Raw genomic sequence first — 15,408 nt, forward strand, 5'->3', positions numbered from 1 at the left:
GTTTGTCTGAGCACAACGTCCTTCTTCTCGCTCTCTGTTCGAGCCCACTTCCCGTCCTCAGTCGCTGTCTCTTCCCGTCCTTCCATCGCCGTGACCCGTGACTTCTCTTCCTCCCTCGCTGCCGGTAAGCACTACTGGTTCAATTTATTTTCTAAGTTGCTACTAAATAGAAGTAACATATTTTCAGGAGCCAAATAGAATTGCAATTATAGATTCCAGCGTTCATGTTAATGACAATGGCAGAGAGAGCATCAACAAAAAGGTACATTAATAACTAATAAGTAAGTCAGTAATTAACCATACATATGGCAACATACGCTTTTTATTGTAACAAAGTAATACAATATCAAGAAAATCAATTGAATTTGAATTTTGTTGTAACATGTTATCCAAGTTGAATTTATTTGGAGCAAAAATGGACAGTTTCCTGATCAATTAACTTGAAGTTCTCTGGCTTATTTTATTTTAACACTAATTAAGTAGTAGTGGTTGTTTACTTTAATTTGTGCAGGTGTTCTTCATCTTTACAGTATATAATGCTTCAAACCAAAGGAATAAGCTTAAGGTTCTATTAAATAAATTAAATACTTATATATAAAAATCAAACTTTTACTACGATTGTCTGAGAGATTATGTATACACTTGGCATTATTCTTTGTAGTTGGGAGCAAGTAGTTCAGAAGAAGCTGCAAAATGGATTCGTTCATTGCAGGATGCTGCTATGAAGGTTCTATTTCTTATTAAATGTCATTCATCATAGATAAATTATAATAATGAACTACTTGTGTATGTTATTATTATTATGTGGTTGCATTGCAAGAGCCTCCAAATCTGCTGGCTTCTCCTTTGTCGAAAAAATCATCTCTAAGGTACATGATGAGATTTATTTATATATGATGAGCATGCATATAACTATATATATAGAAAGTGTTGTAATAATTATTATTGTGATGTGATCTAAAATAGAAAGGGCAGTTCAAAAAGGCCAGATTGGATGAAATTCTCATTTGACTGGCAATCATGAATATACAGTGAAGCAATGACCTATGATGTTATTGATCATTCACCACGGCAGATTTTTGGTTGCTACATTGATAATTACTAACTGGACTTTGCTAGGTAGATAATGGCTTTTGTGAACAATGTGAATAATGGACTCTAAAAGTGGTCCAATAAAATAAAAATACACTACACTTCTAAATTACCCACTTAGATCTTAATATTAGAATAATCATCCGCACACCTAGTGAATTAAACATCCGATATATCTATTGTTCACATTGTTTAGTATTTTTATTGTCTACCTATACTTTTCTTTACTAATTGATTGTCCTCATCATTTCAAATACATAGATAGAGTAATAAATATTCATTCGTAATCATAATCTTCGCTTCGCTTATATATATATATATGATGTTGTTTGATTAATTTTAGATGAGAAAGATATGATGTGATATGATTTTTGTACTCGTCCTCAGTGGGGTGATATATTATGGGAGTGGGTGTGGTTGATATAAGTTCAGAAGCTACTTTCCATGCTCTTATGTCTCTTGGTCCTTTAAGATCAGAGTAAGTTTCTAATTATCCAAATGGTGATGAATTAATTAGATGATGATTTATGTTCGCTAATCAGATTATAGATTTTTCTGATGCCAATAATCTTGCAGATGGGACTTTGGTGTATACCAGGGCACTATGGTTGATCATGTTAACGGTCACAGTGATATTATTCACCTTCAGATGTATAATGATTTTCTCCCATGATAATCAATTCAATTCTCAATAATAATTAAATTAAGTATTCATATTCATTTTTTCTAGCTAACTTGTCTCATCTTCAATTAGGAGAATTAAACCACGAGATATGATGTTAAGAAGGTATTGGAGAAGAGAAGATGATGGCGCATATGGCAAGCTTATCACTATGTATTCTGAGATGGGATGAGTTTTATATATACTTATTTATTTAAATGTAATATTTTAATGTCTTTTGTAATTTTTTTTGAGAGATTTACTCAGTATTATATGTAATGGATAAATTACACTTTATTTTGATTTGTGTTATTTGAATTAAAAATATGTACATATTATAATATAAATGTTATGATTTAGACATCTTGAATTTTTCTTTTTTAGACTTATTTTGTAATTATCATAATTTTGAGATGTGATTATTCTTTAAAAAAAAAAAAAACTCAGAAAACAAAGTACACTATAGTTACGATTTTAAAATAGGATGACCGTAGATAAGTTATGGTCATGTTAAAATTGTGACCATAAATAAGGCTATGATCACGATTTTTCAAAAGGGTGACTATAGAGTAAGTTATGGTCACGGTTTTAAAATAGGGTGACCATAGATAACCTATGGTAATGCTAAAACTATAACCATAGATAAGGTTATAGTCACGATTTTTCAAAAGGGTAACCATAGAATAAGGTATGGTCACAATTTTAAAACAGGGTGACTATAGATAAGGCTATAGTCACGGTTTTTCAAAAAAGTGAACAAAGAGTAAGCTATAGTCACGGTTTTAAAATAAGATGACCATATATAAGCTATGGTCACGCTAAAATCGTGACCATAGATAAGGCTATGGTCACGGTTTTTCAAAAGGGGGAGACCATATAGTGAGCTATGGTCAAGGTTTTAAATAAGATGGCCATAGATAAGCTATGGTCACGCTAAAATCATGACCATAGATCAGCCTATAGTCACTGTTTTACACATGACCATAGAGTAACCTATGGTCACGGTAAAAAAACATAGCCTAAAGTGTCAAAATTTAAACACTGCAACCATGACCATAGAAACCGTGACCATAAATAGAAAAACCGTGACCATAGGTCAAAAACTGTGACTATAGACCTATGGTAACCCTTTTCACTAGCTATGGTCACGATTTTTTATTGTGATGATAGACCTTTTTTTTTTGAAGTGTAATTAAAATGTATGGTTGTTCTATTACTCGTTGGATGCTTGTTTTCGAATCAAATTGTAAAATTCGAATTGTGTGAAACCTAACCCTTTGTTAGTTCTTAATAGATTATAAACCCACCTTATTTGTGCTACTGAAAAGCCAATATAGGAAAAAAGGTAATACACAGTTCACTGTTATGGGCTTCTACTTTAACATGATTGCACTTGCTTCTTACGGCTACTTCCTTTGTTGACAGAAACTAGTAAAGATGCATTGTTCACCTTATTACATGAATGGTATGATGAGCCACTTGGGAAAAATCAATGTCAAAGCGAAACTGGAGAAAATAGAAGTTATGAATATTTATTTGACTAACACCATTACTCTGTTACTTGAATTGATGAATTCTACATGCACTTGCTTCGCAAGTTTCTTTTGTTATGTGTGCTTTGGATTTGACGTAGTTTGATTTCGGTCAATTTGTTAGTTGATATCCTATGTGGTTTGGGAGTTAATTGAAAAATCAGTTTAAACATAGTTTGATTGTGCTTGATTTGACATAATTAAATAAGGTACACTAGTATGAATGCTGTAAAAAGTTGTTATGTTTGAATGTTTTTGTTCCGTGTGTATTTTGCTGCAATGGTTAATTCCTATATGTTTGAACGGTCATTGGTGGCTGGTACTAGATAGTTTGTATTCTGAGGAGTCTGATGCTGGTCGGACGAAAATAGATGCATATGCGGTTAAAAAAAAAGACCTCTCATGTACTCAGTCAACCTTTCTAGTGATTTAGCCTGTAACATATTATAATAATGAAACTGAACCTGTTTTTTAGGGGAGACTAATTGAAGACATGGCTAAAGTGATCTTCCCCTTCTACGAGTGACTACAAATAGCCCGCCTCATGCATATGCCAAAGTCCCTAAACAATCAAACGGGTGAATTGTATCGAAACATACTAATATATGTATTTGTAATTCACTTTATATAAATGTATGGTCTCCTGATAAAATCAATTTTTTTCATTTATGTAGTTGTGATTGTGGCATCTATGCCATAAAATTTATGAAAAGGTGGACTGAAGACGGTCAACTAGATGAATAGGACAATGTGAACTTACCAATCCTACTAAAATTATCTTATGTTCTATGTAATACACATTTGTCTAACGCTTCTAACCTCTCACTCGCAACCAAATTTACCATACAGGATATCCTAGAGTCATTCAGATCGGAATTGATGCTAGACATTATTTTCGGTCTGCAAAATTCATTGGTTGATTAAGTACAAAAGGTGTTGAAAGACCAAGCTGAATCTCTACACCACAACCATTCAAGAAACAAGCATAAGGAGGTGAGAACACTATACACAGCACCAAGTACGAAGATCATGATACAACAGGCTGAAGGATTACCCATGATAAAGACTGTCAAGGGAGAAAAATAACAGCCGAAGAAAGTTGAATAGTACAATCATCTTTAATGTTTTATTTGTAAAATAATTGGAGTTTTTTTCTAAGACAAAGTGTGGTGTTTTTTAGGCAGAAACATATAGATGCTTCCTTCTTTTTTAACTTGGGTGATTCTATTGTTTATCAGGCAAAATTAAGTTAAATCCAATCCAAATCAAATAAATATCTATTTTAGAAGAAAAGAATCATCCGCATACCTAGTAAAATGAACATCCGACATTTTAAATTAACCACAAATTCTAATATACCCATTAATTTTCTCATCTATTAGACACTTAATTTAATAGTGACATATATTTTATAATGGATTAATAGTCAAATTAGTCCCTAAAAGATAAGACATTCTTTAAATTCGTCCCTAAAATATTTTTTCATTCAAATTGGTCCTTCAAAGATTACGAATTAGTCATATATGTCATTCAGTTACTCTACTCACAATTTTTATCAACAATTGATGATATAAAATGTTAACTGATAATATACTTGACACATAACATGTTCAATTGGACATTAACTAAATATGTTTAAGAAAATCTATCAATTTAGTCACTAGGTCATATTGGGAATAGAATTTTTGTAATTGGGAAAAATGAATAAATTAATAAATTTTTATAAATATATTTGGTTAATATCTAATTAGACATATTAGGTATTATATATGTTATCAATTAACATTTTACAGTATCAATCTTTAAAAAAAATTGTTAATGGAGTGACTGGAGGACAAATATGATTAATTCGTAATCTTTGAATGACCAATTTAATTAACAAAATCTTTTAGGGATAAATTTGAAAAATGTCTTATCTTCCAGGAAATAGTTTGACTATTAACCCTTAATTTATCAATTTATATTTTAAGTAAATGACTAACTTAAATAGAACTTAGTGTGTTAGTAAAATTTTTGTGATAATAGGCCACATGCTCACAATGTTTTTTAACAAAATCTTTTAACTTAATCACTAATATCTAAATGACATAGCTCAAACCTAACTTGAATTCAAGCAACATTAAACTAAATCAAATTCAAACCATAAAACAAGAGAAATATGTGAAAGTATGTGCATGCAACACGAAATAAATCAAGTAAAATACTAATGGTATATCTAAATAAACATTCACATTAGAATAAAAAAAATCCATCGACAGACATAGTAAAATGAACATCCGACTTATTTAATAAAAAACAACTAATGAATCGACCAAATAACATTCCGTTTAACATAAAAATTTTACAATTATCAGCACAAAAATAGACGTGTGGAATCCTTATTTGACATAGACTAGCTATTCCCAAAAGAATTTAACAAAGCATAAACTTGCCATATTTAAACTTAATTTTACCTTCTATTTTTAATTTGTTGTTTGCGTTATTTACTATATGCGTTATTATTCACATGTGCTTATACTTGCAACTTTTAAAAAATTAGGGTACTTTTGAAAGCATCTATGATAGAGTTTTTTAAAGTTAGCTTGTGCTTTTCAAAATTTAAAAGTCTAATATGTTAACTAATTTTTAAATTTAATACTTACATTTTTGTCTATGGGTTATGCTAGGTAACTAATAAATTTTTTGAACAACATGAACAACCACCAATCAAATCAAAACACACTATACCTCCAAATTACCCACGTAAATATTAATATTAGAATAAACATCCGCACACGTAGTGAAATGAACATCCGATATATTAATTGTTCACATTGTTTAATATTTTCATTATCTACCTGTACTTTTTCTTTGTCTATTATAGTATTTTTAAATTTTAAAAACTATTTTACCAAACACAATTAATGTTGCTTATGTTTATTAAAAGTTATTTTTAATTTGATTTACCAAACATAAATTTTACAATTTTTAAAAAATAATCTTTCAAAAGTTAAATTTTATAAACCATTTTTAAAAAATAAAAATTTTATCAAATTAAGTCTTAGTATAGTTATAACTTATTACTTTTTCAGATAACGGTCCCTGTATGTAGCACTTATACAAAGGAATTAGTTGAATATAGATTTTTTTTTTCTATCGAACTCCACACCACGATGTCTTTGCTGCCTTTCAACAAGCAAACTAACTGCAACACCCCATGAAACTGATTCAATAAATCTATTTTTTACTGTCGAAGCTCCCTCCTCCAATAAAAGTTTCACATCTAATTTAGATCATTTCAAAACTCATAATCTCTTATCACCAAACCTTGTTGATTAGACGCTGGGTATAGTCTTGAAAACGAGAGTTTCAAATTTTCAAACTACAACCACGTATCTTCTTAAAATTTCGGTCTCTTCTCATTCCCCATCACTCTGAATAGCCCATTGATCAACTTGTCATTCACATGTTATTCTTTTATTTGTAGATTGTATATGTCTTTCTATTGTCCTCTTTTACATGGAATTTTTGAATAAACATACAACATCTCATATAGAGACTCAATTATTACGAGAATAAATTATCTTTTTTCACAGGAAACAATCTTTCTTCAAAAATATCTGCTACCATTTAAAAAATAATGTATTTTAAATCATCGCATCTCAAAATTAATATCTCGATATTACCTCAAAGCATCTTAGTAATCTCTTATAATTACATAATAGAATCATGCAGTAATCAAAGTTGAGACCTATTTATTTTATAATAAAATTTAACAAATATGTCACACGTATTAAAAACCAAAATATCGGAGCTAAAATTTGATAGGAACAATTTGTTGGCAAAAAGTGCAATAGGAGTCTAGTGCAAATCCAACGGCCAGAGAGACATGGTGTATGATGAACCTGAGTAAGAGAGGTCCATGACAAACGTTACTAACTGTAAGTCTGTAACACGAGCTCGCGTTACTCAACTCTATCAAGTATCAAGTATCTACAAAGCTAAGCCGGTAAGTAAGTGGTAAGACACTGATACGAAACGGCGTCGTTGTAACTCGGCCTTCGTCTTCCTCTTCCCGGCGCCGCCATCCCAATCGGTGGCACAGTTCGGTCCCAAATGCCGGAGGTCCCTTCTTTAGTTTCTCTCTGCATCGACACACTCGCTCGCCAACTCTTCCTCCGTAAAATTTCCCCCTTTTTCTTTTCAATTAATCGTTTATTGTTCTGGAATTAATTAATTTGCATAGGATTGGAGATTCTAGAGTGCTTATAGATGAGTGTTGAACGTGCAATGGTTGCAGGGGATAACGACCATGACGACGACGACGACGACGATGATGGTGCTGTTATTTCTGTTATATACGACCTTCCTTTCGATTTGGTCAACACCTTAATCACTCGTTTGCCTCCATTCGCATTGCTAAAGTTCCACCTTCACATGTATTTTTCTTTCTTTTTTTACCAGCTATTACTATTGTCACATTTTGCTCCAATTTTTGTTGCTTTCTTTTTCGCATAATCTATCTATATCTGATCTCTATCTAGCTATAGATAATTTGATATATAATGGGTATACACTCTTGTAACCGCCATTTCCCTTTTTAATTTACTTTTCTATACTATAGATTTATACATACATATACATATATAGATATATGAATTTAATTTTGATGCTCTTACATTGTAAAACATTTTACAATGTTGTTCAATCACATTCGTTTTTTTGGATGACTATTCACGTGATCAAAGTAAAAGATAATTGTTTTTGTTGACGCCACGTGATGTAATTGGATGCACGCATAAAACAGTTTTATACGGATAGTGCATCAAAATTAAATTCTAGATATATAATATAAATTTATAAAGATTCTCATATAAAAAATATATAGCTGGTACATTTAAAAATACATTAAAATGTGTTCCTGGCAAGTAGCTAGTAATAGTATAACTAAGAATTGTCTAAACAAGTGATTATGAATTATTGATTGATTGGTGAAAGGTTTTGTAAATTTTAAGTAACAGTCGTCTAAATATGCTAAAAATGTTAAAATTTTGATGTTGCATGTGAGCATATGGTTTTTATTACTGATAGCAGCATGATTTTGTAGTAGGGTGAGTAATGCATCAATGCTTTATTTGGCTCTTACAAGCTGCCTTTTTTTTACATCTCTTTCTTTTTATTTTTACCTCTGGATTTCTATCTTACATTGGTTGGACACACTTCTTGTTGTTAATGTAACAGGCCATTTCAAGACCAGATTGAGGAAGGATTTTCTCATGATGAATTAACCAACAAGAGGAAACGTGGAAGGTTGCAAAGAACTTTGTACTTGTAGATAGTTTACCTTTTTGTGCAAGTAAATTCTTATTTGTTGTGACTTGTGTTTTCTTGCTGATACAGGGATTGGAATCTAAATACAATTTGGCGGAATTTTTTTAAACTACGGTGGCCTCATCTCATTGACCAGATGCAACCAGCAGACTGGCTGCAAGCTTATTGGGAAAACCATTTACAGAAGTATGCTAACACATAATATCAGTTTCATAATATATTTTTATTATTTAATATTTACTATTGTCTTTGCTCATAGTTTAATCTTTTATAAAACCTTGTGACATAACAGCTGTTTAGATGAAGCAGCAGAAATAGCACTAGTCCCGTCTTTTAATGGGTATCTTAGCGACATACAGATTCCAGGTATAATGATAATTCTCTCCCTCTGGAAAATTTGTGTGTGAAGTTTTCTTCTAGTTCTAGCTTAGGAAAAAATCTGCTCACGTCTGATTTTTAAAGTGTTTATGGAAACATTTAATTTTGCTCTTAATATTGCTTTGTGTCCATGAAGATATTTGAGTTTCAATGTTAATATCACTTCTACTTCTAAGCATATAAGTTTTTTAAACAGACAAAGGCCATCTTGGTTTGACCAAAGATAAAGAATGAATGAGCTATTGGTGATTGAAAGTTTCTAGAACTGTTTGACTATCCTTTTTGTGAAACCCTTTGAAGCGCCAATTGATGCTTTTAGTATTCTCAATCCCACCTCCCTATACCTTTTGATGAAGTAACGTTTTTAAAAGTTTGTGTTTGCATCAATGCCATTTGTACTATCTGTATATTTAAGGTCCCCTCCATCTTGATTTTGTGCACAAATAATCTTTTTGTGGATGCACAACCCCCCTCATCCACTGTTTCTATCCCTTTAATTTATAAACATAAATTATTCTGTTTTCACTGTCTTCATTTCAGATACAATATTGAAACATATTGGTTTTGGGGAACGAACAAATCATTCAACTTGTGACCATTGTAAATTATCTTACCATTGCCTTCGATTTGGCAGTCATGCGAGGTAAGACATTACAGTATTGTTGTGACATAATTTATATGGAAACGATCAGTTAAGATTGACTTTAGATATCGAACGAGGGAGGGTCCTCTGGATTTTTAATTTATATTCTTGGATAAAATACTTCCTTTTTTCTGTTAATGAAGCTTGCTTGTTGATTAACCTTGCTTTGTTCATCAGTAGTGGTTTAGTGGATCCAGTTGACTAGTTAAAATTGATTTTCTGTGGTTTACGACTTTACGGTCTTTGTTTACAATGATAATCATGCTGATGAATTAGTAATACTGTATATCACCTCATGTTGTCTTGACTAGTTCTTTTACTCATTTATGTTTGTGTTCATGCAGTCGTCTGAGGCTGCAAAATGTTCTGTGTACTGCAGAAACTAGTGTAAGTTGTGCTTTCTAGAATATCCTGAAGAAATCCTTTATTAAATCCAGAGACTATTTGATATTTATCCTTTTGGAATGACAATCATTATATTTTCATCTTATCAAATGGCGATATCTAATTTTGAATTCAGTTTGTGCATACATTTTCAATTGTATGTATTATGTAATAGCATTTTTTTTTTCTAAAAAATAGTTATGAAAAGAAATTTCTTATTTCGCTCACAAACTATAATTAGTATCTACAAAATATTAAATTTACAAATTTACAGTAAAATTCATGTAGCTGTTGTTCTTCCTAGGTTTCAACTCCTTTATCCCTTTAAAACAGGTGATACAGAATGTCATCTTATATGCTCTGACTTGCAGGATTTATTAAGGGAATGCAAGCTGCAGATTCTGGTGCTAAGGTGTATTAGATCCAAGGAACAAGTAAGCTTTCATTCATCCAATAGATTTGAGTGATCTGTAACGTATCTGTGCTTGAGTTTGTATGGATATGATGTATCTGTTCCATATCTTTGGTTAGCTTTATTTCCTGGATTTGCTTGTCCAGTAATTGTGCCAAATTGAACTAAAACTAGCTGTGGATAGAATAGACACAATACATAGCTAATAAAACTCTCCTTTTTAACCCTAAAAGTAAGCTGGTCTGCTACGCTCTACTCCAATCTTATAGTTTGTTAGTCTGATGTTCTGTCTGATTCAATTTAGTTGAAGCTGCTCATTCATGTCATGACAACTACAACCATAAAATGAGAAATCACACCAGGATTTAACTGTAGTCTGGTTGGTCCAGTCGGAGCCCGTCAAGTCTAATCATCTCTGGATGACCAACAATCGTGATAATTACTTGAAGTATTTCTTTATTTGCTCAAAATTATGACCTTGGTGTTGATGGTTTCACTTGCAATGTTTCACAGATTGATGGATTATGCAAACTTCTCGCTCAACATAGTAAAACATTAACGTCCCTGGAATTTGTTCACTGCACAATTTCAGCCGATTTTATTAATGGATTATGTGGTTCTATGGTCACAGAGAGTGTACAAAGACATGGGATACAAAACTTCTCAATTATTGCCTCAAATTTTCTGGAACCATGTGCAGTATCTTTACCTAGTGGACTTGTGTCATTTTTGTCTTCAGGAAGGTATATGAGCATAAGTTTAGTTCTGTATTTTCCTTATTATATTTTTAGCACCTCTGTTTATACCTTGTGATTTCATTGAGTTTGGAATGTGGTCCAAGTAATCAGGACCACTTGAAAGACTTAATAAGACTTGAAGTTCTAAATTTCTTAAGGAGCAATGAGTTGTTTCTCTAGTTTTTTCTTTTTCCATCAACGTGTAGTATTGTACAATGCTAGTTTTGATTTGGACAGGGAAGAATTAACCAAATTGTTAAGAAGCATTGATCTTATGGTAGACTACATTCAATGTGTTTTAATGAGATCTCCTACTATGTTTCACATGACAATTGTATCATCAACTAATTTAATCTTTTGTTCAGTTTGCTGTTTGCTAACTGTCTTTCACTTGGATAAATATATAGGTAAAAGATTCTCTCTCTTTTAACCTTATTTTGTGCTGTTGCTAGGTCCCTGTGCTCATTAAAATTTTCTGACAGCCACCTTGGACGGAGTTTTGCAAAATCTCTTCTTGTGACTATTCTGAACCATTTGCCTAGAATATCTGTCCTTGACCTTTCTGATAATAGGGTGAGATTTTAATCTGCATATTTTGTTTTATTAGTGTTATTTGATGGCTAATATATAGTTCCCGGCACTCTTCAAGATAGGAGGATGGCTTTATGACGTTAACAGGATTTTTGCAAGCCGTTCAAATCTGTGTCCAGGAAATGGAAACTCCTTGCAAATGTTGCGTGTACTCAACCTGAGGTAGCATGATAATAAGTATGATTGAGTACTTTCTGTGTGATATGAGATTCTTTTATAATTGACTTCTTTTGGCTGTGATGAATATAATTACATGTGTACGGAAAATTAATACTAGAGTGCTCTATGTTTGATTGGTTTTTGCTTTGGTCACATAATGTGAGCTGCAGTAAGACAAAGGGTTGACCTTGTTGTATATAAATATAAATTGTGACTGGTGTTTGATGAAAAAGATATTCTAATCTAGTTTTTGTCTTACAGGGGGAACAATTTACAGAAAGATGACGTGGAAAATCTTAGATATGCTCTTGGTCACATGCCTAACTTGGAGGAACTGGATATAAGTGACAATTCCATTGAGGATGATGGGATCAGGTCAATTTTGTTTCCATTTTCTAGGTATATTTTGAAGATGTAAAATTAGTTTCTGATTGCCCATCATCAAACTTACAGGAGTTTAGTTCCCTATTTTGTTGGAGCAGCTGAGACTTGCTCTCACTTGTCACATTTGAAATTTGAGAATTGTGAGCTGTCCCATGATGGGGTGAATAATCTTCTAGATGCCCTTTCTACCTTCAAAGGACCATTGAAATCTCTGTCTATTGCTGACAATTACCTTGGGAGGTCTGAGTATAGACTATCAAATATCACTCTCTCTCTGTCTCACACACACACACACACCCATACTATTTATCTGTTGATTTTGCTTTGAATGATTTTTGCTATAATCTATACAGTCAAGTGGCTGGAGCTTTGGGAAAATTTATGAGCACCCCTATCGAAGTGCTTGATGTTGCAGGCATTGGATTGGGTTCATCTGGTTTTTCGGAGCTTCAAGATCTAATAAAGGAGGAGGTTAAGCTGGTGAAAATTAATATAAGGTTCTGATTAATACTTGAGTTCTTCTGTCACTCTTATTTGATGTTTCACATACAATCACTTGACATGCTTTTAAATTTGCACAGCAAAAACCGTGGTGGCATGGAGACTTTGAAGTTTTTGTCAAAATTGCTGTCACATGCTCCGCGACTAGTTTATGTGAATGCAGCAAGCAATCTTTTGCCGATAGAATCATTGGCCATCATCTTTTCTACATTAAAATCTTATAAAGGTATTATCTCTTCTAATGCCTCTTAGATGCTTCCAGTTGAGTAACTCACAATATATAACTAACTTTAGCTATAAGAATACCCCTTTTACAGCCTGAATGTCTGCTTTCTACTAAATGAGAATACCTGACATGTATTTCTTCCAGAATGGGAGATCTAGAACCATATTTTATATAGATAACAAATATATGCCTTGAAGTTTGAAACTGAATAATTTTTGTTTGAAACTAGGACAGCTACTATTTTGTATACCTTTGTCGACTTATATTTGATTATAATGTTGTTACTTTGTGCGTTTTCTGTTGATACATGCTGCAACATAATAAAACTGTTATGAGGAAAATGCCATGATGCTAACTTGCAGAAATGCGGACAGTATATCTTCATACCTTTGCAAATCGTTACATGCCTAATGCTCGGAGGTTTCTTGGCATAAATTATGATAGAGAAAAACATAGGCAGGGTACAAAATATGCTATTGAAAATTTTGATCACACTCTAAAAGATTCTTGCCACCTTCAGATTTAACCATGTAAAGTTATGATGCTTTAGGTAATCTTGAGCACTTGGACTTGTCGGGACATATATGGGACTACCGGCAGGATCGTGTTTCCATCGACACTGAATTTGTACATAATGGCAAACCTAGGCTGATTCTTCCGTTACCATCAGCCTCTATTGTACCCTATGATGATGATCCTTAGCAAATGTATATAGTATAATTTCAATTGACATTGCACGGTAAAAGCTAGTAGTAGTTGTTTCTTTCTTTACCATTGTGAATGTCAAACCCGTTTCATGTAAAACGCCTTGATTGTAATGCAGTTATTACTCATGCCCAAATTGATGAAGGGGGCAGAGGGAGTAGCACATTTCATTAGATGCTTTGAAACAGGACATATTCAATATGTTGTAATTTATTAATCTGTTGTAGTAAGACACAGAATAAACACTTGGTTTTCATAGTAGTTTGGAATTTTGGATTAATCCTTTTAATGCATTTTTATTTCTTCTATCAGATCACATAATTGGAAAACTCCTCTTTCCTTAACTGGTTTGGTCACTGGAATTTTATTGTTTTGATTGATTTTCAGCTTATTACCCTCATTGCCAAAGTTTTGTTCCCAAGGTATGTAACTGTTTTATGGTCCACTGAAGTTGCTATTTATCCTCATTTGGATAGCAAATTAAATCCATAACCCGGAATGGGAAAAAGTCGCATTGATGTCAGGTCTAGGATGTTGCACTGGAATGTAAGTGCCCATGTGGCCATGCTGCATTGCCTTTTTGAGTGAATCATTTAATGAGTAAATCCCTTTTTGGGTTACAAATTCTTTCATGTTAACTTGTTATCTGTCAAAATTGAAATTTCCAAATGGATATACACAAGTCTCAACTGCATCTTGAAAGTCCTCTGGACAATGCATATTTCTTGGGGCTTGGATTTTGGTGGGGTTTTAACTTTTGGTAATGCTAGGATGAAGTCTGGTGTGGTATCAGGAAGATTTTGAAGCTTGGACTTTGGAGGCTTTTTTAATTTTCTGGACTACTTTTGATACTGCTAGACTCGAGTCAAGCTTAATTTTCCTTAACTTCACTGCAGCTCTTAACTTCATTGCAGCTGAAGTCGTAGTTCAAGTGATAAACCGGAGTGCCTCTTAGTATGTTACATTCGGGTTCAAAAATTTAGTAAAGCCAACTAGTGGATGAGAACTCTTTAGTGTTGTGTGTGTGAATATGTAGTGTGAGTAATAAAGATTGTCTAATTCATCTAAAAAAAAAAAGCTTTCGGCCAAATAATAGTAATAGACCAAGGTGGTGATGCTGTGACCAAAACCAAAATATAATAAAAGAATAATAATAGAGTCGTAATTAACTAATTAAGCTGCCAATGAGTTATAGCTCAAGTGGCATAGTCTCTCCATACTCAATTAAGAGGTTGCGGGTTCGAGTCTCCTATCTTTGGTAAAAAAAAAAAAATTAACTAATCAAGCTTCTCCATTTCTACTATTGTCGGAGCTACATTATCACAGTGGCAGAGGAAAAGTAAGTGTGGTAGTAATGATGGTGAAATAGAAAATGAAAAAGACATCCCACCCATGACCATGAGGACATCAACAACCTTGTCTGTTGGGTCACCTTCGTGTCATGCAATACTCAACCACGGCCACGGTACTAGGATTCACCCTAAAAAGTTCATAACTTTTTAATGAGAAAGTAAGAGAAAGTGACTCAGTTCATGTGGTAAAAGTTCAAAATATATCTGATACTGGTATGAATTTAAAAATTCTTTTTTTATTGTAATAACATCTTTTTGTAGTAAATATTTATGAGTATTCTTTTGAAATTTTATTGACTATAAAAGTCTACCTAATCTTAGTGGATGTTATATATATACAC

At 32.6% G+C, this 15,408-nt stretch overlaps 2 protein-coding genes across 15 annotated transcripts; both read left to right on the top strand.

Annotated features, from left to right (window-relative positions):
• Positions 1-2,078, top strand: LOC110263251 (protein ENHANCED DISEASE RESISTANCE 2-like). Of its 11 annotated transcripts, none has more exons than XR_002348575.1 (7): positions 7-262; positions 512-565; positions 662-727; positions 821-869; positions 1,436-1,570; positions 1,669-1,743; positions 1,847-2,078. XR_002348575.1 is itself a non-coding variant. In XM_021104318.1 (3 exons), exons 1-3 carry the CDS (start codon positions 1,494-1,496, stop codon positions 1,944-1,946), a joined length of 252 nt encoding a protein of 83 aa, XP_020959977.1. In that variant the 5' UTR covers positions 821-1,493; the 3' UTR covers positions 1,947-2,078. The 11 variants fall into 11 exon arrangements, 1 of the variants encoding a protein (XP_020959977.1); XR_002348577.1 differs by having other exon boundaries at positions 1,480-1,570; XR_002348570.1 differs by having other exon boundaries at positions 1-124; positions 188-262; positions 662-1,570.
• Positions 7,235-14,023, top strand: LOC107647993. 4 transcript variants are annotated; one of them, XM_021104317.1, is made up of 18 exons: positions 7,235-7,444; positions 7,565-7,703; positions 8,506-8,574; positions 8,665-8,781; positions 8,888-8,961; positions 9,514-9,616; positions 9,961-10,003; positions 10,372-10,434; positions 10,926-10,959; positions 11,044-11,155; positions 11,602-11,722; positions 11,799-11,902; positions 12,161-12,274; positions 12,353-12,523; positions 12,637-12,780; positions 12,865-13,010; positions 13,373-13,471; positions 13,561-13,998. In XM_021104317.1, exons 1-18 carry the CDS (start codon positions 7,381-7,383, stop codon positions 13,710-13,712), a joined length of 1,869 nt encoding a protein of 622 aa, XP_020959976.1. In that variant the 5' UTR covers positions 7,235-7,380; the 3' UTR covers positions 13,713-13,998. The 4 variants fall into 4 exon arrangements, with proteins under 4 accessions (XP_020959976.1, XP_020959975.1, XP_016207513.1 ...); XM_021104316.1 differs by having other exon boundaries at positions 10,926-11,155; positions 13,385-13,471; XM_021104315.1 differs by having other exon boundaries at positions 7,338-7,444; positions 10,926-11,155; positions 13,561-14,023.

Source organism: Arachis ipaensis, chromosome B06 (genome assembly GCF_000816755.2).
Source record: "Arachis ipaensis cultivar K30076 chromosome B06, Araip1.1, whole genome shotgun sequence".
Lineage (NCBI taxonomy): Eukaryota > Viridiplantae > Streptophyta > Magnoliopsida > Fabales > Fabaceae > Arachis > Arachis ipaensis.